Here is a 27,738-nt window from a genome sequence, read left to right on the forward strand (position 1 = left end):
AATATGCCTGGTCAACATGTTTTAATTGGCAAGTAACACTATTCCAGGCATGCTATTCCCTGAACACACGCATTACATATGTAGCACAATGACAAAGACAATTTTGCATGTGAAATACAATGCTGCTTAGGGCATATGTACATGTACATGTATTTATCAACATTCATGCCATAGGTAAGCATATAGACGGTATGTTATGCTAAGGTGAAAGAGTATGTACAGAGGAAAAGTAATTTTATTTCCTGCTTCTATTGAGAATCCCCAAAACAAAGGAGCTGACCTTTAAAACATCTTGCATCTTAATTCCCAAAGGTAAATGGTGAAATACTTTGTTTCACCTCTACACAAAATGAAGAGCAAAGTTAATGCTGTTCCCTTTCATATATTTCAGACAGCAGCTAATGCCTTTTGACATTTTTCCAATGAAGCATTGTAATGCATCTCCCTCCCTCTATTTTTGAAATGTGATTAACCTTTTAACCTTTAAACTAGCTATCTGCTTCTTCTGCATAGCTTGGGTTTGGCCTGCTTGTCCAAAAAGCAGACACTTTGCAATTGCTCTTAGGTCTGTGGCTTCATTTCCCTGGGCAGTAGACAACTTACTAATTAAGGATGAAAATGGGGAAGTATTTGGGATGTGCTGCACTTTGAACATCATTAGTTGCTCCTGGAGCTAGAGGTGGGGATGGTGAGGGTGTCTAAGATGGGGAGCCAGCAGACATTGCTCTCTGCCCCACCAGCCCCTGGGCATGCAGAAGTGCCAGCTACCTCTTGCTTGAGAGGGGAGGTGGCTGCAGACCTACAAGACTGTTGGACAGGAGCAGCAGCTCCCACAGACCTCCCATGGGCCCTAGAGGAAACAAGGAAGGTGATGCATGACCTGGAGCCAGGCTGCCCGGATCCAAATACCAGCCAGAGGGACCAAGGCACACTAGCAGCAAATGACAGCAAGTGCTTTGGGAACCAGCAGCAATCTGATTGACTGCTTCTCCTCACCAAACCAGACACTGCCAAACACAGCCTTTTACTGCTAAAAATATTCTGTGCTGTCACTTCCATGCTGAGCATCCCAATATACTTCACAAGCACTAGAGAGAGATAAAGAACCATGGCCACCAAAGAAACTTATCTTTCAGATGAGAGACAGAATCCAATTGACAAAAAGCATGCTGTTCTTCAGAGGAATTAGGGAAAATGTTGATAAAGGCCACCCCTCAAAAAGATCTGTAAATAATATAATGGAGACTTCAAGTGCTGTCAGCAGCTCCACTAAACAGACAGGACCTCGGTATTAGAAAATTTGTCTGAAATTCCCACAGAGAAGCAATCAGATAGTCAATACATCTTCCTCAGAAAGATTGATGGATTCTAAATTACAAATATCTGAGTGAGTCTTTTCGTCTGTTTGGTTTTACTTAGGAGGCAGAAATTAAAAACAAACTCCCCTTTCTCATACTGAGAATTCTGTATTTTGCTGATATATATGACTAGCCTATCTTTTCACATTCTCAAAGACTAACAACTATGAAATTTAGAATAACATGTGCTACTTTCAAAGAAACAAATAATTAACATGAAACAGGAATACGATGTCAGATAGGTTCCTGAACTTGATACAGTATTGCAGTCTCTAATGAATCACTAATTCGATTTAACACTACTTACTACAACACTTGCTTCCTGTAAATGTAATGCAATTATGGCACAAAAATAAAAGCTACATTTCATGTCTTGCTCCCTTTTGAGAAGGAAATGCTGCACTTCTGAAATTACATAAGGACTTCTAGTCTTCAGCTAAATAAATCTGCTTTAGTTTGAAATTTAAAAATGGTTTTGGTCAATATGTATGTATGTATTATGACATACAACGATAGCTAGCAAAATTATTTTAAAAATAATTTTCTGTACAAAGAGGCTGAGCTCTGGTTGATCTGTTTTGCAACTATCATGGAAAGCTGTAGGAAAAAGATTTCATAAATCACAGAATCAATTAGGTAGGAAAAGACCTCTGAGATCATTGAATCCAACCTATGCTCTAGCACCACCTTGACAACTACTCCATGGCACTGAGTGCCACGTTCAGTCTTTCCTTAAACACCTCCAGGGACAGTGACTCCACCAGTTCCCTGGGGAGTCCGTTCCAATATCTAATCACCCTTTCTATGAGGAAATTCCTCCTAAATTCCAACCTAAACCTCTCCTGGAGCAGCTTGAGACTGTGTTCTCTCATCCTATCACTGGCTGCCTGAGAAGAGGCTGGGCCCCACCTGGCTACAACCTCCTTCTGGTAGTTAGAGGGAGTGGTAATGTCTTTCCTAAGCCTCCTCCATGCTAAACATCCCCAGCTCCCTCAGATGCTCTTCAGAGGACATGTACTCCAGACCCTTCATAAAGTACCAATAAAATAAAATTGTCTTGCAAAATAATAATAGAAGGGGTATGCCATAAATAAGCTTCATACTTCTGATACTTATTCTCTTACCACCCAGTCTATCACTTGAAGAAAAACACAAAATGATGACAAAAGCCTCTGTAATTCACAAGTGGAGCTTGTTGTAATTTGTATCAGGTCATGAAAGTGTTTCCTTTTGCAATCCTTTAGCACTGCAAAACCCAGCCCTTTGGAAGCTGTTCTTCCAAAGATCTGTACAATACAAGTCATCATTCTGCAGAAGAGAAACTATTAATGAGAAACATATACCAAAGATGCAGATCCCAATTTCTTATTTACAAAGAAACATTAAAAAATCACAATAAAAAATCTAAAATAATAGTTAGTTACATTTCCATTGACTTCAGCTGCTATGTATTAAGCTCCAGTGTGGGTTGAAACTTCTCTGTTAATTCATTTGCCAATTTCCGCTGCAGGCAATTAATATACTGCAATTTACAGTTAGCATCCCTCCTTCTATAACTTCCTAGGGAGAAGAGTTCTGGAAAACAAGGGCCTAATCCTTCACTGGTGCTACAAGCTCAATTCTCGATCTAAGAGTTTTACATATGCTTTTTTCAAGCACATGAATGGTTCCATTTTAATCCCACAAAAATTAGCCCCTTGCCCAGCTAGAGGAAAAATAATTGGGAGGGAGAAATGTGAACAATGAGTGGAGAAGAGGCGTATGTCAAGAGAAGGATGAAAAGAAAGTAGAAAGGGAGATAAACTGTAATAAAATGGGGAGTGAGTTGGCAAAGTTAGAACAATTCTTGGTCACCGAGGACAGAAGATGGTGGCCATAAGTAAAACTACTCCAGGTGCATTAGAAATGCAGGCATGGTGGATTTCAAACCTGAAGCAGAAAGAATTACACATTAAACCGAAATGACTTGTCAGCCACTCCCAAAACCAAGGAGTCTCAACTTTCAGTGAAAGACTTTTATCTTTGAACATCTAGCTTATTTCAGAGCTGCTTATCACCCTTTACCACTCCAGCACTCTCCAAATTACTGCTGGGAGATAACATTCTCATTTTTCATGACACCAACAACAAACAAAAAAGCAAATGACTAGCCATTACAGAGACCATATTAAATCTTGGCAATGATATGCCTGTAGGTTTTCAGAACACCGTGGATGAACTATGGATCCAGTTCTTCCTCACTTGCACTTGAGTTAACCACACTGAGAGTTTGAGCTCTGTCACTCAAGGGACTTCCTCTCCTTCCCTGCAACAGTGGAACCTCTGGCTAAAAGCAGAGCTGATGGAAATAGACTATTCTTCCATTATGTCCTTGCAGTGTTAGGGAGCTGTGCTCCAGAACAACCCACCACTCATGTATTTCTCTCCTGTAACCACAAATCTGCTGAAAAGGTAGAAGGAAGGAGGAAAGCAAGGAGTGGAGCCCCAGCAATAAAAACTTGTGGGGCCTAAATCCCCCCCAGGAGATGTTAGGTTGCAGTGGAATGGGCATCTGTCCAGTAATACTGGTGTCATTTGGTTCTGCATACCCTTAGAAGTGTGATAGTACCACACAGCTGTCAGTGCTACTTCAGCTGTGCCCGTGCCAGCTACAGGCTTCTCCTTTAAAGCTCCTGCACTTCCAGATTTATTCTTATCCCTGCAGCAAGTGGACCACATTTGGGTCTCAGTACAGCAACAGCTGTACTTCACCTATGCATTGCACGAACTTATTCACAAGTAATGACATCCAATTTGCACATAGAACTGAAGATGGGAGGGAGGAATCCAAACAAGGATGATCCCGATTTCTCCAGTGCATACTGATGTGTAGTAAGGTACAACATGGAAGAATTTTTTTTTTCTTATTTTTAATATAACAAGAAAGTTCTTGCAGTCAGTGGAAGCCTCCCCACTGACTACAGTGCAATTTGGAAAATGAGGTTTAGGTCACAGCAGTGCAGCCACGGAATCTGCTAGAAAATTTTAAAATAAGAGATGCTGCAGGCCCAAGGCAGAATGAAGACAAGATATAAAGGGACATTGGAAGATCTGAAATGTGAACAAGGATGACATTTTTCGAGGTTAACAATGTTCATTAAATAGGGGGGAAATAATTTGCAGTAAAATGGAAAAATGGAAAATGGATTTACAGAAATGTTGAAAGATATAACAGCAAACAGTAAATTAGACAGGAGGTTGTGATCTGATAAAGCAGTAGAAAAAAAAAATCCAAACACAGCTCAGCACCTGAAGCACCACAGTGCAAAGAACCTCTTGAGAATCTGGACTGATTTTATCTGAAAAATGATATTCAGTTATAAACTTATTACAGAGTGAAAGATCTCCAGTGAAGAAAAAAATGCCTTTAGGGCTGGATAGATCAATGGATGAGAAAGATTACAAAAGCTAAATGCATACACAGTCATTATAGTAGTGGTGGAAGGCAGCATGGGAATATCCATCCCAGTGTTATGAACAGTGCAATGTAAGTGTTATAAACACTAAGGAATGGTAAGGATTTAGTTCTAAACCAGAAAAGTAAGAGAAGAACAACATATGCTGAACCTTAAAAGTCCACATGGCTGGCAACCTCTCCAAAACAAATCTTTCTGCTTTAAGCTTTATCCTGCCAAGAATTTTATGTCTGTTCTGTCCACTGTTTGTACCATGATTAATTCTATCCAGTCAATGGTCTGAATGTTCTGCATGGAATATGCTTCTTTTGCAGGATTGAGGCCAAAATCTGGGATTTGGTGTACCAATATCCCCAACCAATTTCTTCCAGAATATTTTAGTAGGTGATCACTACTGACTTCACTCTAAGTCTGGGCTATACAGCAATATGGACCATCCTTGCACAGCACAGAGGCAGTTTTATCCATGCACATAAGGACCTTAGAAGTTACTGAGAAGGCATGAGGATGAAGTTACTCCCTGTCTGCATTATTTCTCTCTCCTGATATTCAGTATGAATAGTTGCAATGGAAAATTCTTTTTTATCCATTCACCTACAAAGATGTTCATAAGAGCTGTTATTTTATGGAGAAGTAATACATGAAAATGGGAATCCTTTGGCACACAGTAAACACCTCTACCATGTATTAAATATATTCAAGGAAAAGAACTGGCAGTCTGCAGGCTTATTTACTGTGAGTTTCCTAAAAGACCATAAAGCACACCACTACTACAGTAAGCACTCTGCAAAAGCTTTTTGGTGCATTGCTGCTACCAATGTTAACACAAATGACAGCTGAACCTTGGAAGCAGTGAAAGAGAAGACATGTCAGAAGCCATATGTGTTGGGAATATTCAGAAACCCTTGCATTTAAGTGTTGAATGTATCTACTTGTAAAGGGGTAAATCAGATGCAAAAGCTAACTGTGTTTTGTCACATTTGGTGAATCTGTAAACAGCATATCCAGGTTTTGTCTGGCTGAAGGGATGCACCAGATAGATACAGAACTGGGAAAGGCAAGAAGTGACTCAGCCTGATAAACCACTCTCACTGGATTGAAGAGCAGCCAGGTGAAGGTGAGCCAGGTTGGAACAAAGAACTGATATTGCTGCACTAATATATCTGCCAAGGACTGTGATACCTGCTCCTCTGACACTTTTTTGTTCCTGAAATAAATTGTGCTGTGCCTAGTGAAAGCTGCCTGGCCGCTGGGCACCTCTGTTGATGTTTCACAGAGGGAGCAGAATTGCAGGTGTCCAACAAAGCTTAACTTGCTGAGGTGATCACAGCCATCCATGGTTGCCATCCCCAGCCTGGCGAGAGACCCAACTGCATGATGACCTACTGAGGAGGAGCCCTAAGACCACAGAGAAATTCTCTTCCAAAGGCCATAAAAAGATTAGAAAGATGGGTGACGCCAGAAGACAACAAATCCAGGCATCAGCAAAATTCACTCTAAGCAGGCACACTGTGAAGTGTTTTGTTTTACAGACAGCTGCATCTGAAGCAGAGAGGTGGAGCAACCATCCAAACATGAAGAGAGAGCCTAAATCAGGGATTAGACCTGTAAAAAAGACACCCACAACTTCCAGCCTTATATGCACATTTGTGTTTCTAACATTTTACATCTCTGCTGGCAACATTGAAACTCCTTCTGCTCATATGTATTGGATGTTTGGTAAAATAGATGCCCAAACAAGTTCTGGTCCAAGTCTATGGCAGGAATAATGTACATTTTTCCACTTGTTTCAGTGAGCAGAACAGCAACACAGGCCATCAAAGCTTAAAATCAACCCAGAGAGTGTTTAAACAAATGTCTAAATGTCTATTAACTAATAGTTATTAGATTTGTCAGATTGTGGTGAATTGCCTTTCTGGGGGAGAAATAACACCACAGGATGAAACAGAGGAGGAAAAAAGTTTTAAAGCTAAACTTCAGCCACTTAAGCAGATGAAGACATTTCTATTTATATAAATTTGAGAGGAACTACTCTGGAAAAAGCCAGCTACGGACAGGAAATTAGACCCTCCAAGATTTGTGTATGAAGACATTTTTAATAAATACCCTATATAATGTTTTGCTTTCATATAAGAAAATGTTGAAGGAAAGAAAGCCTACTTTATATGAGGAAGCAAAGTATAATGTTAGCCCTGATAAACCCCTAACATCAGTGTGCAGAGACACTGGAGCAAATGATTTTTTCAAAAGTCTGCTTTAAACATTTCTCATTAGCTCCTTTACATCAGATATGGAGGTGATGACAGAAGTGAAATCCAGTAGCAGCTAAAATGCCACTACAGTAATTATAAGATAGCTCTTTATCTACAGGCAGCTGCCAGCAGTCCATATTAATTTATCTAAAGGGGCTTCATACTGTAGCAAATAGCAACAGCAAATGAGATAAGAAAGAGAAAGCCTTGAGATAAATAACTGCAAATATTCCAGCTGCCTCACAGTAGCCATTAAATGAGAGTCCTTACTTTAAAAAATATACCCTTTCTTCATTATTCATAACTTTGTTTTAGTTTCATTTTTTCCCAATAGGCCTTTCTTTACAAATAGCTTTTCTGCAAAGAAAACTTAAATTTCAGAGACTTTTAAATAGCAACAGAGCTTTGTTAGGTTCAAATTTCTTTGAGAACTCTTTTTGAGTGTTTACACATATTTTAGATTGTGGGTCTGTTTCTGAAAAATTGCTGAATGTTCATAATACTGTAGTTCTCTTGAGGGAAGACAAATGCACATTTCAGATGAGTTGTTACAGAATGTAGTGGTTCCTCTGCATTGCTCAGAGCTGATAAATAGTATATAAAGGAGAAGTTAGAGCATCTCTAGAGTTCAAGCTTAGCAGGAATGAAATGTAATTCCTGTTTCTGAATGCACAGTATGTCTTAAGAAATGCTTGTTTTTCCAATTCTTTTTTTTTTGTTATCTTTCCACAACTAATCTTAAAATGTGCTGAATTAATAATATCTATATTTTAAGAGAGTCAACATTTACTATTTTCCTTTCAGCTAAGGAGTTTTTCTATGGCCCTTCATGAAACTCATGTTCGTGTGCACGCATGGATGTTTTCAGGAACCTTCAGGGTGGATACTATTTTTTGCCATGAGACACATGACCGCCATTTTTTACACAGCTTTTTGAGAGACTGACTGACTGCTTCATCCATTTGCTGAGACCATGACCAATGTTATGTCTAATAACCAGTACTAAATCCAGCTCTTACCTGCTTCTGCAAAGACCTTTTTTTTTTTTTTTTTTTCCCAGCTGGCCATGCTAAGGAATGCGTAAATGGATCGATAGGGGAGAAGAACAGATATCTTGTGGTAAAAGGAGCTGTGGCTCTTCAAAAGAGGAGCAAGCAGACAGAATTTTCCCACAGGGAAGACTCCCTCAACTCCTCTTTCAGGCTACTTTAACTTTTGAATAGCACCCCAAAATGTCCCAAAGTATGAATACATGTGAGATATATGATTTCTGCTCTTTTTTTCTTTTTTTCTTTTTTTTGAAGCTATTTATATTATCCCAATTTCCCCAGACTTGGAATACCATTATTCTGAAATCTGAAGTTTATTGGGTATCATCAAATTTTTAGTGATGGCAGTGGTGGTGAAAACAGAGTAAGTTTTATGCATTTCAAAACCAACATTCATACAAAATTATTTGGAGATCTGCCCTAGAATACTACAATGGCAACAATTAAACTCCTACAACATAGAACTGCCTTCTGCTCTACTTCTGCACAGTCCTTTCCTGGGATACTCCCACAAAACAAATAACAAAGACCAACCAAATAATTTCCTTATTTGCATCCTTAGTCATGAGTACTAGAGTACTCACGACTCTCCACAATACTACACAGTGCTACATTCAAACCTTTCAGCTCCAATTTCACCAACCCAAACAATCACAGAAAGGATTGAGTTGTATCCACAAGGTGGATTGAGACAAACACTAGAATGACCAGCAGAATCGCAATAGTTAACAGAGCTGCCAGACAAGTGATAATAATAGGCTTCAACACTAATCCTCTCCTGAGCAGACTGGGAAAAGCTCAAAGTTTCTTTGGTTCTCTTGTTCCAGTCTGGCTGCTAATTCAAAACATAATTATAGATCAGTTTACATTGTGAAGGTCATACCCACAACGCCAGGAAAATTCCTTCTCTTAACAGGGACTCAGGTTCACAAAATCTGTGCAAATGCACACACAAATCTAAGCCATTAGGGATGTCTGGATCTCCCAATCCTATGGACTGGTCACAAACAGAATTTCAGGTCAGAAGGATGCTTTGTATGGACCCTTCTAACTGTAGGTACCCCACTATGAGACTGTGCTGTCATACAGACACATGAACTCGATTCTGTCCTGATGAACCTAAACTGAAAGATGCACTACAGCAACTCAAAGGCATTCAGTCTGCCAGACTGAAACTGTTCTAAGTCAAGCCCACAAAAGGCCTTCATCAGATGTTTGCTTCTATGGACCCATTCCTATTGGTTCGCCCTATTTTGTAAATGTGGATACAGCCACGGTGCCAGTTACCCTCATAGATTCTGAATGTTTGCCATGTCATACAAACTCTAAAACCCAAATGATCTTCACAGTCTTCCATGTTTTTTAAAGGGAACCAAAACCAAAGCTCATATTACATGAGGTTTTCAGGGGCGGCAGGAGTGACAAGAGGGGAAGGGAAGAGAAAAAAGGGAATGAGGGATACTGCTGTCTGCTATTTCCTCAGTTATTTAGAGTGGGAACCTGAGAGAGTGAAGAAAAAACACCTTTAAAAACATCAACCTTTAATTTACTGGAGTGTTTGGGGCAATGTATCCTGTTTGATATGATAAATGAAGCAGAAGTACCATGGTATATTTTTATTTTGCCCAGTTAAATTTTTATGTATTCATGTTGCTTATAAAAAAAAAAAAAATGGAGTGTGTCTTCACAGCCCTGGATGCAATGCCTGAGCTGTGAAATCTGGCTGAACAAGTTCAGTCAGCATGAAACAGCCCTATACACTTTCTGTTGACTTCAGACACAAGAAGGAATACTTTGTCTCTATCTACTGAGGCAAGAGTTCATGAGTTGCCTGTACTACTTCAGAATAGGCATTCAGTATTTCATAGTGCCCAGTGCTGGGGGCTGCTGTGTCTTCTCATCTATTCCAGCAAAACACTTCACTTCAAACTTAAAGTAATTTAAGTAAACAAAAGTAATTTTCTGTTAAGGCAAACAAACTAGGCTGATTTCAAGGCATCTGTTTTAAATCCAGTCTCTGTTTCTTTCCTAAAAGATTTAAACTTCAGAAGCCTACATTTCTTTTCAAAGAAGGACATTTTATGAGATTACTCATGGGAAGAAGTACTGCAGCTTGGGTTACTGTAACCTTCACCCCTTTCCCTCCATGTCCTAAATAGCCACTCTTGTGTAGCCCTTTTTACAGTCTCTTCAATACCCTGAACTTATCTTCCAATGCCTAACACCTAGCCACCATGGCTATTCTACATGCTAAGACCTAGTACTTTCTCACATATCCCCATGTCACCAACATCTATGTTCCCAATATCATCAGTATGTGAAGCCAAGCCATTTGGTTTCATCCACTAAAGCACTTCTGTAACACCATGGCTCCCTATGATGTCCCCTCTGCCTGCTCCTAAAGCTCATATCACATCATCATATGCTTATCTGGTTTTGGTTCTCTGTCTGGGCAAGATGAAACCATGCTATTAGAACTAAAATATCTGCTTGGTACTAGGCACACCTTCCAAATAGACAAGGAAAGCAATTTACCAACATTTCCCTTTGTGGGGGCACTAATTCTTTATAAAGTCACTGGTTTTCAAGGAACATTCAAGAACTTTACCTTTTTTAAGACCCCTAATACACAGAGAAATGCATCTGAAACTGATCCATCATTTTCAAAATTTAGCAGGGAGCAGAGTTAACATAAACTCCAGTCTCAGCAGTAGGACTATTTCTATAGGAACCAAACCAGGTTAAGAAAAACTAATTTTATACTGAAGTGAAATAATCAGGTAAAAGTGGATTTAAACCATTTCTTATTACTCTTATGTGGGGCTGGCTTTACTAGATGGAATTGCTAAAAATATGCTAATGTACATGGCTCAATATAGCTTCCAATACACAATAAAAAGGAAAAAAAGCAAGACTTTCTGGGACAATTTCAGCCTGTCTCAGTCTATAATTATTGTTCATATCAAAATATCCTGTGTCTATGGAGAAAAAGCATTCTCACAAGGTTTTTAAATGATTCATATTCTTGACTTGTAAAACCTCTCATCTGTCATAGATAACTCAAGGAATCTCAAGAGGAAACGCTGAAAATATTATACTGTCTTGATACAGGAGGTATTTTCCCAACATCCAAATGGCTTTAAAATGAATTTATCTTGAAATGTCAAGAAACCATCAACAGAAAGCCTTTTTGTATCTTTGCTGAAGAAAAAGCGAGCGCAAGGACTGCAACCATTAACACAGAAAGGAGCAGAAAAATTTCTTGTAATATATAAACCCACTTTAAGACTACACTTAAGGGAGCTGTATCAGCTCACAGCTATCATTAACCCACATTAGCCTAATGCCTACATCTGCAAAAAGCAGCAAGGAACCCAAAGGGGAAGGGGTAACAGGGTCTTACCTATGAGATACATGCCAATCCAGTCCCCTGCATCCACTTCCTCTTTTATATCCCAGTATATCACTAGGTCCTGCGAATGCCCGATGGAGTAGTAGGAGCTGCTGACCATCAGGGTAGACCGGCTGTCTGAAGTGACAAGGTCTGTGTCGCTGGTAGACCTAGGAATGGTGACCGTCTCGTGGGAATTGTTCCTGATGTCCATGTTATGGAACTGGTCAGGGTTATAGCTGTATCTGAGAGGCTCTTTGCACCGGCGCCGATTTTGTGAGTTCCTAGATGGAGATGCCATGGCTGCCAGGCCCAGGAACCTGTTCTGGTACAGATTCTGTGAAGAAAAAAAGAAAGGATAGTATTTACAGTGTTACTAATTTTTCAGTGATATCAGAGCTCAGGAAAAGTAGTAGGTTACAGCAAGAAAGTAAAATATCTTTTTCCATTTATCATTGCAAAAAAGAGACACAAAAAGAGGCAGCAAGAACAGTTTGAACTCAACTTCTACTCTGTAATTCTTACCGTGAAAGCAAGTGTAAGAGCAAGCCTTGCACCACCAAACTCAGGCACAATTAAGCATGGCAGTGTAAGGAAATTAATAGAAGGTGGCTTCCTCCATTCTAATGCACATATACAGACATAAACACCACTACTACGGAACTGCCAGAGAGCCACCCTCTTTTGACGACACAAGATAGTCTTCTCACTTTTGACACCTGGAGTTAAGTGTTAGCCTCAGTAAATCTTGCTACATTTGCAGAATAATCTTTCTTAAGGCGCAGTCACTCTAGAGACCATATTTCATCTGGAGAGACCAGTTAGCAGTGAGTAAGAGCTGTTCCTCCCTGCTAGGTATCTGAAGAGTGAGCGCCATGAAAACAGAATTAATGCTGCCCAGAAATATAAATACAAAGTAAGCATTGTGATGTCCCTCTGCACAGCTGATAGCTTCCAATGCTACAGCTCTGATCTGGTTTTTGCAGCAGATTGTGAGATACTAAGCATTTCCCGCTCAGGTAGGAATTTATGAATGCACCAGACAATTAATGACAATTAAGAAGGTTACTGCAGAGTAGTCATCGTCATCATCCTAGAAGTTGAAAAATATTTTAATTTCAACCGACCCCTCCTCAAGGCAAGCTGAGTGACTTGCACAAAATGCGTCTTGGTGCACAAGTTAAGAGCTTTTGTGAGACGGCAGATGGAGAATGCTTAAGTTATGTCTGGGTTGAATTCTGATGTGAAGACATTCTCTGATACTGATCAAAATACTAGTTATTCCTGACTTCCATACTGCTTGTTTTTCCATTTTCCATCCCAGCTTTCCCTCTTCTGTCAGTGCAGCTCTGCTATTTCAATCACTCAGCTTTTCATTATTCATTAGCCTTCCATTATCCGTCTGTTGCCAGCCATGCTGTCAAGTCTGTTAGATACAAAACCAGACAGCATTCCAGTATGCAATGGAATGCTTTTCGCATGATCAGAAGTCAAATCGTCCTTTTGAACTCAAACAAATTAAGTGACAAAAAATCATTGCTCCTTTGTCCAGCCAAGCAGTTATTTAACACAGGCTTTATGAATGTTGTGGTAGCACAGAAGAACAGTAAGCCCTGAAAAAAACCCCAAATATTTTCTTTATTAATACTGGTTTTGGGGGAATAATTAAGCAACCTATTATTGTATCTTAGGATTCTGATGCACAAAAACTGTACAGAGAGCAAAAAAATCAGCTGGCATGTTTGCACCCCTAGAATATGCTGTCACTTTGCAAACACTGCCTGACAATGCTTAAAATCCACTGACCCAAATCCTCACTTAGTGCATTAAACAGGGTTTATAAGCAAAAATAGCTCTGGTAGGAATGCCACACATTATAAGAAGTGCTGCAAGACTGAAGCTAATAATGCAAAAGGTACTTTTTCCTCTATTAGAGGTAGAGGAACAGGGAAGGGAAGGGAAGGGAAGGGAAGGGAAGGGAAGGGAAGGGAAGGGAAGGGAAGGGAAGGGAAGGGAAGGGAAGGGAAGGGAAGGGAAGGGAAGGGAAGGGAAGGGAAGGGAAGGGAAGGGAAGGGAAGGGAAGGGAAGGGAAGGGAAGGGAAGGGAAGGGAAGGGAAGGGAAGGGAAGGGAAGGGAAGGGAAGGGAAGGGAAGGGAAGGGAAGGGAAGGGAAGGGAAGGGAAGGGAAGGGAAGGGAAGGGAAGGGAAGGGAAGGGAAGGGAAGGGAAGGGAAGGGAAGGGAAGGGAAGGGAAGGGAAGGGAAGGGAAGGGAAGGGAAGGGAAGGGAAGGGAAGGGAAGGGAAGGGAAGGGAAGGGAAGGGAAGGGAAGGGAAGGGAAGGGAAGGGAAGGGAAGGGAAGGGAAGGGAAGGGAAGGGAAGGGAAGGGAAGGGAAGGGAAGGGAAGGGAAGGGAAGGGAAGGGAAGGGAAGGGAAGGGAAGGGAAGGGAAGGGCATTGTATTGCATTTGCTGTGCATCTCATTCTGTCTTTTTTGCTGCTTCTTTTCTTGCATTCATTCACTGTTTGGAAAGAGAGTTCGCAGTATAAAGATCAAAATTCCATGTAAACAGAAAAAGCATCCTTTTTAATCAAGAAGCATGCTGTGAACATTTTCTAATCTGGGATGCACAAGCGGCACACAAACTATCACACTCTAGTCAGTAAATTAAAATTGTTGGTAGTTTCTGTCACTTGGCAAAGAAGGCATTTGCTGTCACAAAAGTATCTGACATAACTAGAACTGGTTTTATAATTGTGAGATATCAATGCAACGAACTTGAAGTTCACTCTTTGGATTAGTCTGTATCATTAACATGGGTTCCTTTGCTCACTGCACTCCCCAAAAGCTACTTCAGTTCAAAGCAGATATTTTATTTCTGGTGACAAATTACTCCAGGGAGTAGTGGTTCTGCAGATACTTTCATTTTTGAATGTTAATGGATGTAGAGTATTAATTAACTGCATACCTTAAAATTAAATTAGACTTAAACATTTTTTTTTCAGCTCCAGCATGACTTTAAGCAGTTTTAATAAAAATGGTATATTTATCACTCTGTTTGAATTCTGTAAGTTCCTGTTTTCCTGTATGTTGATGCCAATGGAACAAATGGCATAATTTTAAAGCAACCCCGAAGGCCAAATTCTCTGTAAATACAAGTCTCTTGTATTTCCAGAAAATCCCCAAACTGAAAAAAAAATCCGAAATGAATGAAATAGTCACACATAATTATCAGGATTAAATAATGGCATCAAAATACAAGCATGGCTGTATGAGGAAGTAGCAAAGAGGTTAGGTACAATAGTTATTCCACATTTTATTACCAGCTTTTCATGTTTTCTATGTAACTATCTAAAACCCGCAAGCCCTGGTGATAGAGTCCCAGTCATGGTGAGACAGCTTAAAAAACTGCAAAGACATCCTCTTGATGTCTTGTGAAAGCCATCTGATCTGTCATGGATAAATAATATATTTTAAAAATTATGTCTCTTTTAGGGGTGTGAGATTAGTATTTACTTAATCTTCTTGCAGTGGTGGGTACACTACACACACTACACTAAACAGTCATTTCTAATATAGAGTGTAAACTATAAAGCAAGAACAAAAAAAAGGCCAAATGTTGGTTGTCAAGAAAGACAACTTCATTCCTGCCTCAAAACAGTCATTCTACAACTGCTTCTACAGTCAGTCCTTGTAGGGGAGTTTCCACCCAGGGACGCTCTGCACAAAATGACCACCCAGGCTTCACTTTCCCACTCACTCCCCCCATCGCCGATTTTTAAAGAGCTCTGGAAAGCTTTGTCTCTAAAGATCTACCAGCTACATGAAAAGTCCTATCCAAAATCAGGTATTTGGAGGATTATCTGTGAGCAGCAGTTTGACTCTTATTTATCTCACTTATTCCACCCAATGCAAACAAATACCAGAAAAATTAATTGAAGGTTTTTTCCCCCCTCCAATATAAATCCAACTGCAATACTAACAGGGAAAGTAGAAAGGAGCAGCCTACAGGAACTAACAGATGAGATCTGACTGTAAAGAAAACTGCCTTCAAAAATATAAACATAGAAAACCTGTAATCAGTAAATACCAGTTTCTTCCCATATTCTCTCCCTTTCTCACTCACACCTCTCTCCTTTCCCAATTGCTGTCAGGCATTCGGAAATCACAGAACTGTTGTCACTGGTGCCTTTTCCTTCACTACCTGAAAAAAATGCACCATCAATGGTACTTATGTCCGTCTTTGAGACAAGAATAATCCTCTGGCTGAGAGGCTTCACACCACTATTGCTACCTGAATTTCACCACAGGATTTAGAGCTGTCATGGAAGCGTCCTGTGGAAGTGTTTAATGTCCCCTGGAAGGGTTTAATGTTTGGGAGTATTTGAAATCATGCTAGAAAAGTCCATGATGTATGTTTTACCAAAAAGAGATAGATCTCAGCTAAACATCTGCAAGGATCCAGCTTTATTCTCTGTTCAGACAATTAAGAGCTTTCTTCCAGAAACTTGGACTGATACCATTTACCTCTGATTGCTGGAAGATGGATTTGTGCAGGTCAGGATGGTGGTACAATGGACTTTCACTGCTCATACCAGAGACAGAATATGATTGAAACACAACCCACTACTGGAACCCTGGCAGATGAAGAAATTGAAGAGAACAAGGTGACAATATGAGCAACCATGACTACGGGCTTAAAGTAGTCACTCAGATGTCTGCAAGCATTACTGCAACCCAAATTTCAAGGGCAACTGCTGAGAAAGACAATGAGATAGCTTTCTGTGATGGGAAGCTTGGGAGACAGTGCATTTATCCATCTGAAAATTTAATATGCCAGTAGTCAAGTCTGATATCATAGGCAAATCAGATGTGGAGTCAGTCTCTTGGTTGCTCCACCAGAAATTAAGGCTCTCCTGATAAGCTTTTAGCTGTCATTTGCAAGGCTTATGTGTTTTTTTAGACAAGAAGGAGCTAAGACTGATTTAAAAATAAAAAATTAGGGCAGTCTGGTGAAAGTGATAAACTACCTCAGCAGAACTCTTCAGACCAGCTTTCACGAAGGTAAGAGCATGTGTGTCAACAAGGATATTGTACTAACAATAAGTTAGTACAACAGTAAGTACTTACTAACAGTAAGTAAGGTGGTAAGAGCCTGAATGAAAGATTTGGTAAGCTGGATGAGAGAAAACCTAAAAAGATTTAGAAAACCTTGTCATAGCCCAGCTATGAATACCCAGGGTGAAATCCTGAGGCTGGGCTAGAAAGACAAGTAGGAAAACAATAGTGCCTACAGTCATCAAAAGATGATGTGATGGGAATCTGCAAGCCAGAGCTTTGAGGAAGACCTTTAACTTGATGACGAGGCTGCTAAAAGGGCTTTCAGCATGTAAAACTGTTTTATTAGAGCTTAAATTAGAATTGGGTAAGTTCTGAAGGACAGGAAACTCACCTCTGTTGCATGGAAGAGTAAAAGAATTGAGTGAAAGCAAAAGTATATGATAATGAATCTTGCTGCTACTCCTTAGAGGGCAGGACTTTCCCCCCCAGCCTTACTCTCAACTCAGCAATGTGAAGTCTTTCCTCAGAGCAAACTCTCTCATTTTCCATAGCCCTGAATACTTATTGCAGGATCTGCTTCTTGCTCTTCCCAGGAAACTTGTCATCTTCATGTCCACAGCAGACCTGCTCTGGATGCCTCTCTTCCCCATCTGCTCTCCCCACCCATAGCCCTGAGGGCCCCTTAGCCACCACCACTCAACTGCTTTCAGGGAAAGTATGCTATCCCTCCGTCAAACTCAGATGCAGGAAAAGGCAAATTAAGTATTCTGATTTCTTCCTTTCTGCCTGGTGACAGTCCTCAACACAGCACATGGTACCTGCACAGCAAATTTAACCATGAGAACATTTGCATTTTCCATCACTGCAGGCATAGTACAATTGACTGCACAAAATGCAAGGCAATGCAGAGGTAAGAAAGAACACAGTTCAAAAGTAAGCTGTAATCAAGGCTACAGCTTCAGCTATCATAACAACCTCCCAGCAACCTACTGTCACCTATCTCAATTATTTATTTATCATCCTGTTAGAAAAAAAGTCCCTTTGGACATTTGAATTTTGGAAGAATTGTTAATACAATGCTTTAAAAAATGGATTTTTAAAGCATTGCTTAAACAGCCAAATCCAGTAAACAAGGGCGTAGAGTGAAAAATGCTATACAAAGTCTTCTCCATACAATCTAGTACTTGACTTGCTGTAAACATAAAACCCAACATGAAAGTCATGCAGCTAGGGATTGGAGAATGCCATGAAGCCAAAGGATTTGGAGAGCACAGAGAACTTTGTAGCATTGGTCCATTTATTTTAGAGGCACAGGAATGGCTTCTTAGCACTCCAAAGGAATTGTTTAATAGCCCAAGGGAGTTGCAGGCTTATATGGTCTACTGACATCCTCTTCTCTGCAAGAGAGAGCACATAGAAGAAACTGATGCTCTTGGGAAAGCTGAAACCATTTCAGAGGAGTGCATGCCATATATCTATATCTATATCTATATCTATATCTATATCTATATCTATATAGTGCCATATATTTATATATATGCCTATAATGACCACTAATCAAAAATCAAAGCCATTATACATCAGCAGCAGGGCAAATGGCTGTTATATAGGCAGTTCGTTTTTCCATTTTCTGACCTTTGTGCCTTTCCAGTCCAGCTGTAGTGCTATGTTAATGTATCCTCTTACATTTAACTTTGCTTCAGTGATGTGCAAATCAGTGCACAAAGTAGAATCAAAATGAAAGAGCTGGCCTGAAGGTCAGCCCGGCAAGGTTTGGTGCTGGTGAGTGGGATTGATTCCTGATTCAGGTCTATTAGTCATAAGACAGAAAAAAGTGGCAGCACAGTAATGAGGGTACTCTTACCATCTACAGAGCAAACAAACAAGAGCAGTCCATATTTTCTAAGAGCACTTAAACAATCTCCTGGGGACAAGAAGATAGAAGCTGGAATAATGGGGCAATGATTGGAGGGAAATTCTCAGTGTTCAGAAAAAGGAAGAAAATTAATAATGTGGTTTTTTTTTTTTCTCTTTGTGAAAGTACTACAAAAGACTATTGTCTGATGAACCCAAGAGAGCGCGCTAAAAGACACACACATCACATCAAGATTTGTACTCCTGTAAGTATATAAACCAAACAATCTTCTGAAAAACAACAACAACAACAAAAAAGACATTTTCTCAGTTTTATATGAGTTGACACCGAATTTCTCCACTTTATGTCTAACTAAGAGCAATTAACAATCTTACGTTCAAGACATTTGCACTGAGTCAGTAATAATCCACTCACAGTTCACTACATAAAGCACTAGGAAGTTTATGCAGTTGAATGCAACTAAGTACAAAATTAATTTTTTATTTTCTGTTAAAATGGTAGCAGCAAAAACAGTCTTGTCTCAGCAGTTTAGCACAGCAGGGGATGAGAAACAGCCATCAGACTTACCCATTACAGAAAAAAGATCTGAAAACACTGCCAACATTTTTAAAGAACATATTCAAGTACACAAGAACAGATAAATATGCAATATGGCCTGAATATAAAATCTCAAAAAGATAATTATAAGGGAATTAGAAAAGGGTCAACATTATAATACCTTTAATCAAGACAACATTACACAGCTTCACTGTTCTTTTCACACTACAAAATGAAAGAAATAAGCTTAGGATTTGCTCATATGCTACAGTCAAATACTCCAAAGTCCACAATGCTCACCTTTGTTCATGCTTTATGATGCACATAATAGGAAATGTATATCTTTTACTTGGTTGGTTTTAACCACCAGAAGCAGGGAAAAAAGTCTGCAGCAGTTCCAGACAGAGGAAGGACAATGACTACCTCTCAACAGGTGCAAGATGGAGCATTTGTACATAGCACAACACACCCCCTCTTACCAAGCATCCTCATGTCCACAAAGGCCAGTGTGGACTATGCCAAATTCACAGATACACAAGTCCTTGTGACTGTCGTGCCAAAGACTAAAAACCTCCATTCTTCATCATTTCAAACCCAAGAACAATATTTATGGACAACAATCACGGCAGGAAGAAATCCAAATATTCTGTAGCAGGCACTAGTATTGGTTTAATCCACCTTTTAAAGTAAATTAAGCATCACTCTAAGAAGAGGGTTGTCTCAAAAAGCCTGTGTCCCACACTGGTCTGTTTAAGAATCACTGCCATGTTTATGAGGTCCACTGGAAAGTGAGACTCTGCTGGCCTCCCAGGAATGGTACTTAGTCCAAGGGCCTTTCAGGAAGGAGGAGGTTAAGAACAGGGATGCTCTTCTCTGCTACAAGCTAAAAACACTGTTGCTTTTCTCTGAGGTGACCAACTGATACTCCTACTGAGAAGCCCTGACCATGCTGGATGTCCTGTTTCAGGTTCTGCACAGCACATAATAACAGACATGCTTACCTGATGGATTTTTATAACCAGTTGCTTTGGTTCTTCAAGTACTTAGTCCATGACCTACAGAGGTCCAGAATCATTCAGTTGAAATTCTGAGTACTTAAGTCACCCAATTTAGGAATGCAAGACTCCCTGAGTACTCAGAGGGAAGGGACGAGCGCCTCGTGAAAATGACTGAGACTCAGGTAAGGCTTTCCCAGGCAGAATTAAGCTTCACCTCTCTTTATCCCTTTTTAAGGAGTCAGTGACTGTTGGGATCCTGGGTCAGACATGTTAGGTTAGGTAGGAAGGAGTCAGACCTCTCAAGCTGTAAAATTTTGTATTCTATAAAGGTAAGTGGGCAAAGCACTCCTGAGGGCAGCAGAAAATGTGTTTTCTAAGTACATTATTGGATGCAAAATAGAATCATAAGGGAAATTTTAAAAAACCATAACTAAACTACTACCTGATTACCTAAGAATAGTCTGATTTTCTGGATAACTGCAAAATTGCAGACTAGAGGGTACATCCAGAGAAAGAGCACAGAAAATAAAATACTTATTATAGTATATGCACTCTATGTACAGCTCTTTTAAATAATGTAGTACCAGTAAACATAGCAGAGCTTTACAGGAAAAGCTGTGAAGACATTCTGCACAACTAGCACTCTGAAGAGACTAACAATGAAATGATGTGGAGTAAATATGAGTCGCAGACAGATATCCAGTAATGTACACCGTTTCCCAGAACTGTCAAGTACAGTAATTTCTCAGTCATTGCTCAGAAGCAGTCTGAGATTTCCCATATCTCTTCCCCAAAGTTCAGTGACTGGAGGAGTCTTTTTGTGGAAAGCACTCTTAATTTCTTATGTTACATGAGAGTTATAAAAATCCTACCATTCTCTACCATGAAGAATGCATTATACCTTCCACTAAGACAACTGTTTTGCTAGAACACAAGCCTTGTGTTCTATCTGTAGTGTATATTGCTACCAGACACAAGAAGAAAAGACTTGTCTAATGTATTACACAGGCGTCAGGCATAGCTTATTATGCATAAAATATACACACATAAAAGAGGCGACTGAAAACAACTAAGCACAGATCTCAAAAGAGAAGTTTTTAATATTAACCTCCTTTCAGACACAAGTATAAATCTTTGCAAATGAAAGGTTCATGTGTGTATGTATCAAAGGATTTATCGTGCAGACCTACACATGTAGCATTCCCACCATTCATGCATCTCTTTTTGGCTAGACACTCCTGTGCAGCACAAGTGCATCCATACATACCACATTTATCACCATGACCTGTAAAACTTCTGTTGACTTTGTGAGCATTATCCTCTGAAAGAGCCGTGTGCACTTTCCCTCCTACCTCCCTCTATTCTAAGCTGTTGGCAATGATCCTGTTCCTCTGTGCCATGTCTCTCACATCACAGCCCATGCCATAGACATATTCCAGGTGACCATGCACCTTCTTCTCCTCCCCATCCCTTTTTATTCTCAAGGCTGATCTCCCCTTCCTCACTTGTCAATACCACTGTCCCAACACTTGTAGGTAGGAAGGGACAGGCCACACAGCATCACTTGCTGTACCAGCTATAAGACAGGCACTGGATTAACTCATGGGGACAATAAACATACAAAACCCAGGAGGGCTAGAAGGAGGCTCTTTTCACTCATGGTTCTTTGGCTGACCCCCACTCCACAGCAAAGAGAACATTAAAAATGTCCTATTTCATTCAGTGCTGCTAGACTGTCATGCTTCTTACCTCCATCTGTATTTCTTTAAGAGTGTAAGTGTTTTGAAGTGTCAGTCTCTTAGCCTCCTCAGGCAGTGAGGCAGGTAGGTACCATTAGCAGTCTGTCAAGTATTAATGCCTGCATCAACCATTCCTTTGATCTACAAACAACAACAAATCATTGCAATAAACCAGTCTTTCAACCAGATACCAGCTTCAGAGTGTGCCCCCAGTTCCATCATCTCCCCTTCAATGAGGCCTGAAATATTCCCTGACATTTTAAAATTAATTGGCTACAGAGCTCCTGTTATTACCATATTACCTCCAGAAAACTACAGAAATGCCATCCAGCTGAGTGTGCTTGATCCTGCTTACAATAAATTTAAAGGCAAAACTCCCCTTGATTTCAATGGGGAACAAAGTGACTTTGTAAAGCAAAGGAAAATCCATAAAGCTGTCAACAGCTGCAGCTAACAAGGACTAACCCAGACCTGGAAAATAAAGAGTTTATATTTTAACTAAAACACTTTGAATGTTTTCATCCGTGGACAACCTATTCTGTTGGAAAATACATCACAAAACATGTAGAGCAGTAAGCTGCATTTTGAAATACAGACCACAGCGACTACTCTTAGAATGAGATCTCAAAACCTAAAAACAAACATGTGATTTGATAGGAATAATTTAAGATATAATTAGTTTTAGACCGTGATATCAGACTGTTTTTTTTCCTATGCAATTATTAGAATAGACATTTTTCATTTTTTTCTAAAGGAAATTGGAACATGAGACACTGAACCCTAGTCATCATTACTACACATTTTCTGTCACATTTTCTGTCAGTGGGTGTCAGTGACAATGACAGAATTAACACTTCTTGCAAGTATTAACAGTTTGAATTCCACATTTAAGTATGCTTATTCTTAAAAGATTGTTTCCTCGTGTATGTACACTTCTATGGAGACTGTGACAACAAAATAGCCAAAGTTTGTTGTTTTTAAAGAAACATCTATTATGACCAACATTTTGAGGATCAATATTTCCTAATTTGCACTGAAGAACAGTAAAAAACTGACTTATGCTAAGTAATGGCACAGATCCAATATTTTATTCATGAAAATAATTCTGATATAATTAAAAAATTAATACTAGTGATTTTGAACCTACAAGACATGGTTTAAAGGGTGAGATGTCTCTGTTCCTAAACAGGAAAAACTAAGATAAGTATTTTCAAACCAGACTGCTACTTACTGCTTCATCATTATTAAAAGTTGTTTATGTTTTGATTGTATAAATCATAACAAGCTGCTACTATAACTGTATTCATAAGAAAGCAAAAAAAAAAAAAAAAAGGGGAAACTATGACTAGAGAAAAGTAGTAGTTCTGGTATTACAATCTCTAGTTGAGGAAAAAATTCAGATTTTACAAAAAAGAACACGTGGTGGCTTTATCTAGGGCCCAAAAAACTCATACATGAGAGAAAAGAAGCTGTATTCAGGGACTCTGTTTTCATCTAGGTCACCGTAAGACAAATCTAAGCCACATATCTATGGTTTCCTGGGCAAATGCTAGCCAGTGCTAGATGAAATGCAGCCTGGTAGTTTCCCCCTGGAAAACAATTAGAGGTATAAAGCAGATTTTCAAAGCAGAAACTGCCCATAACAACTGGAGCAGTCTAGTTCAAGCAGATGAAGAAGAGCAAACTGGTTCAGGTTCCACCAACCAAACAGAAACATAGAAGAGAGACAAGCCCTGTGACTATAATCTCAAAAAAATCCTGGAGTTGCACATAGAAAAGGGCAAGCCTTGTGGTGACTGTATGATTTCTGAACTCCACCCATACTGAGTTGGCTGCCAGTACACCTCCAACACAGTAATTAAACGTTACTATGGGGTATCACACAATCATATGTAGAGGTCTGTACACCTGCTTATGTTATTGCATGGGGTTTTAATTTACTTCTTTCCTCTTTTACTCCAGTTCAAAAGGGTTTCTAGTCCCATGTTCAAAAGGTCTTGAAAGAGTTTTCAAAGAAGAAGAGCATCTGCAAAGGGGATGGGAAATATTCTATTTCACTCGTTCACAGACAAAAGCATGAAAATGGTTCTGAATGAAGGTTCAAACAACAATAGTTTCATTTCATTTTAATGAGGACCATTACTTTAGATTTTAACACTTTTTTGCTGTCATTGAATCCTCACAGAAGAAAAGTAATTACAGTTTTTAATACTGCACTTAAAGTAAGGCCCAAAGGAGAATTTTTTTTACCTATTTTTCTGGTAACAAATCCCCTGTCCAGAAAGTGTCCTAAATTCATCAAGGATTAGGTTTTAGAGCATTGCAATGAAAGTCTCCAGTTTCATTAATTAGTATTTATAGAAGCCTGCACAAGTAAGCCAGTTGGAAAATTGTTCAGCTCTGCAGGCATTAAACCTGAGTTCGGGAAGAAAGACTGAGACACACACATCACCCTGCAAAAAGGATGTGGCCATGCAAGCAGCCACGGCCTGCCTCCCTTGCCTCCCTCAGCAAGGGATTCAGTTCTTTCTCCTATGGACAACAAGAACTTCCTGCTGTCCAATTTGGGTCACAAATCAATGAAATATGCTTTGGTCTACAGATGCTACTTTAAACTGATGATATTACTTACTAGATGAAATGCCATTCAATTTAACCCTAGGCAGTAAAACTGGAATGTCAGAGATGCTAAAACTTGACCAGTGAACAGGCATTTCCATTAGGGGTTCCGAAGCAGTGTAGGAGTTCATTTGTGTCTGTACGTTGGGTTTGTGTGACCAAGTTTTGGTAGCAGGGGACTACAGGGGCAACTTCTGTGAGCAGCTGCCAGAGGCTTGCCCAATGTCCCATGGAGACAGTGCCAACTGGCTCCAAGAAGGGTCCACCTCTGTGTTGCAGTAAGGTAGAAAAATTATAAAGAAAGGACTCATAAGATCAGGCCTGCTCTCCTAATATCAGTGACTAGCCTGTCATTTCTTCTAAGGGAAGCTAGCACTTTGCAAGTTCCCATGTGAAAGCAATCCTGGTGTAAGCAGTTCATTGACATAACAATCTATTCCTGGGTGAAAAACGTTTCAGCACAAGATGAGTGAAAAAAGTATGTCAAACAATTATGCAAACCCCAACATCACTGAAGGAGGGGAAGTAAGTGCTTCTAGCATCAGAGCAGAGATTCCCCTGAAGCCTGGGATGAAGACTATGGTGAGGCAGCTCTGTCCTGGAAACACTTGGAGGAGCACAGTGAAGAAGAGACCCACCTGCCACCCAAGGAGGACCCCAAACGAAAGCAGATGGATGCCTGAAGAAGGTTGTGACCCCATGGGAAGGCCACACTGGAGCAGGCTGCTGGTAGGAACTGAAGATCCACGGAGAGAAGAACCCACCACTATAGCAGGTTTGCTGACAGGACCTGTAACCCAGCAGGGAACCCATACTGGAGCAGTTTGTGAACTGCAGACTGTGGGAAGAACTCACATTGGAGAAGTCTGGAGAACTGTCTCCTGTGGGAGGGAGCCCACAGGAGACTCCTTGCTCCCTGGGAGTAGAGAGTGGCAGAAAAAAACATGTGAAGAACTGGCCACAACACCAGAGGGAGAAGGTGTTTTTTAAGATTTGGTTTTATTTCTCATTACCCTGTTCTGATTTGATTGCTAATAATTTAATTTCTATGAGACAAGTCTGATTTTCCCTTGACAGTAATGGGTGAGTGATCTCTCCCTGTTCTTATATCAACACACAAGCCTTTTGTTGTATTTTCTCTCCCCTTATCCAGTTGGGGAGGGGAATGATGAGAGCAACTCTGCTGGGCACCTGATGTCCAGTCAGGGTCAGCCCACCACAGTATAAGACCTACAAACAGACAAAGACACTAATTTAACAAATTTATCACTTGTAACACATTTGCTTAATAGCCACATTCTAATGTTTCTGGTACTTTTTCTCTCAGTATTAGTGATAAATTGATTGCTGTAACCTTTAACCAGAAGCTAAATATTTGCATCAAAGACATTCAGGTCTGATTCCAAAAGTATTCCTAGAAATAAAAACAAACAGCTCCATTAGCAGTGGAATTAATACTGCTGTTTTCCAGCAGAGCTCTATCCTTCATCACCAAACCTCTACTGAAGTCCCAGCTTTTTCACATCTATTTCAATGCAAAAAACCCACCTAAGGCAAAGGTGATGATACTTTGCCATCTGCTTAAGCAGGTGACAAATTACTCTACCTGTCTTTCCTCCAGTCCCAACCTTGGTTCTCTCTCCTCTTCCCAGCTCCCAAGGCCTGTAGAAACCTAATTATCTCAAAGACTCCTTTGTGTTTCACTTAAAATTATCCAATGGCTTCAGAAGTAATTAGGTACGAGACAGACAGAAAGGGCAACCAGAAGTCTGATCATCCCAGGAAGGTAGGCTATAAAAAAAATATACATAGCCTCCACCAACTGAATTGATTACTCATATGAGGGAATTTCCTCCTGTGTAGAAGTCTGCAGAAATAGGTGTTATGGTATTTCAAAGGCCATTAGAAACACAGAACATAAATCTAATCAAAGTCACTTTAGTGGGAACACGACCTGATCAAATATGCAACACAACACTACTCCCTCTCCAGCTCCCTTCTTCCTAATTAGTATTTTGTCATACAGACTTCAGTGTGTTCTCATCCTCATGGAAAATTTTAGTTACAAATTAAATGAAACATGCTTATATCTTCTGTATGGATTTTGTGACAGATTTCCTGCTTACTCGTAAAACTAGTGTGAATTTTTTCTTCTACGTTGAATGAGGCATCAAGTGCATAATTTTTCTTCAAGAACCAAAGAAATTAATAGAGGTGAAAACTCAGTGTCGTGAAAAATGGACTAATTTAAAATGCAAAGTACAAAAAAAAAGTCATTTACATTTTTCATTTTTAAATTCCCAATTCAATTGGGAATTTGGGTATATATTCACATAAAGAGTCAGAGATAATGTATTTGACAGAGCTTTCTTGGTGTATTGTAGAATAATTTTTTCACTATGCAACTAGTTCTGTAAATGGTTTAATATTAATAAACATTAATTGACTTTAATTAGACTTTTAACATATAGAGGCTCAAAAAATTTTCAGTCGGTTACTCTGCTTTAAGAGATGGACCACATTTTGAGAACATATTTGAATTTCCCAGTAAAATCAAAATATTTGTGCATGTCAAAACCAAAGTATATCTACACATCATACAAGAGCAAAGTTGCAAAACACTATGGAAACAATGTAGGTTCCCAGTATGGAAAACCTGGAAGTTATAAGCATATTTGCATTTTACCAAAAGAAATTATAATGCTTTTTATTTCCGATTTTTTTAAAAGTTTATGAGCTTTTAGCTGACAACAGCCAGTAACCAGAAATTTTAAAGTGGCATCAAAACTCTGAAGGCATGCATCATTTCCAATGTCATCAATTTTATCAAGTATGGATAATGGCTTGTGCAGGAGGTATGGATCAGTGCAAAAGTGAATTCAGCCGAGGCCTCATCCTGCGTGTCTTGGATGCGATGGAAGATGAGGCCTAGATTGTTTCAAGGTCTGTTAAATTCAACAGGCCTCGAAACAACTTCTGTCCCATACTCCTGTCCCTCTAAATACTTGAAGTTAGATGGAAAGCACCATCTTTACAACCTTTCACTTAGGTGATATAGTGGGCAGAATTGCAATCATCATCAAATTTCCTATGAAGTGCTCCCTTCCTAATAACCTGGATGATAATATTGGTCAGTTGTGCTGTTTTCTAAAGCATGTCTCAATTTCTGGTGGTGCCCTTAAGCACCCTTGTTTTTCCAAATGTATAGTTATTCCCTTACATTTCTGGCAGATAATAAGCAAGTACAGAGAATTGTTACTTCAATTAAACTGGTGCGGGAAATAGAGACCAACGTAAACAGGAAGAGGGAATCAGGCCAAAAATTAATCTGTTTCTTAATTTCTCCATTAAGATGTAACTGTAATCCCAGCCAATACTTATGTACTCTAATTAAAAAGACATTAGGA

The 27,738-nt window shown here is 39.6% G+C and overlaps 1 protein-coding gene across 1 annotated transcript in view; it reads right to left on the reverse strand.

Annotated features, from left to right (window-relative positions):
• HECW1 (HECT, C2 and WW domain containing E3 ubiquitin protein ligase 1) overlaps positions 1 to 27,738 on the reverse strand; it is a 251,088-nt gene that overhangs the window by 154,338 nt on the left and 69,012 nt on the right. The window contains exon 2 of the mRNA XM_053933981.1: positions 11,518 to 11,842. Within this exon, the coding sequence (XP_053789956.1) occupies positions 11,518 to 11,842 (325 nt within the window). The remainder of the gene's footprint in view (positions 1 to 11,517; positions 11,843 to 27,738) is intronic.

The sequence above is a fragment of the Vidua chalybeata genome, chromosome 1 (genome assembly GCF_026979565.1).
Source record: "Vidua chalybeata isolate OUT-0048 chromosome 1, bVidCha1 merged haplotype, whole genome shotgun sequence".
In the NCBI taxonomy this organism is placed as follows: domain Eukaryota; kingdom Metazoa; phylum Chordata; class Aves; order Passeriformes; family Viduidae; genus Vidua; species Vidua chalybeata.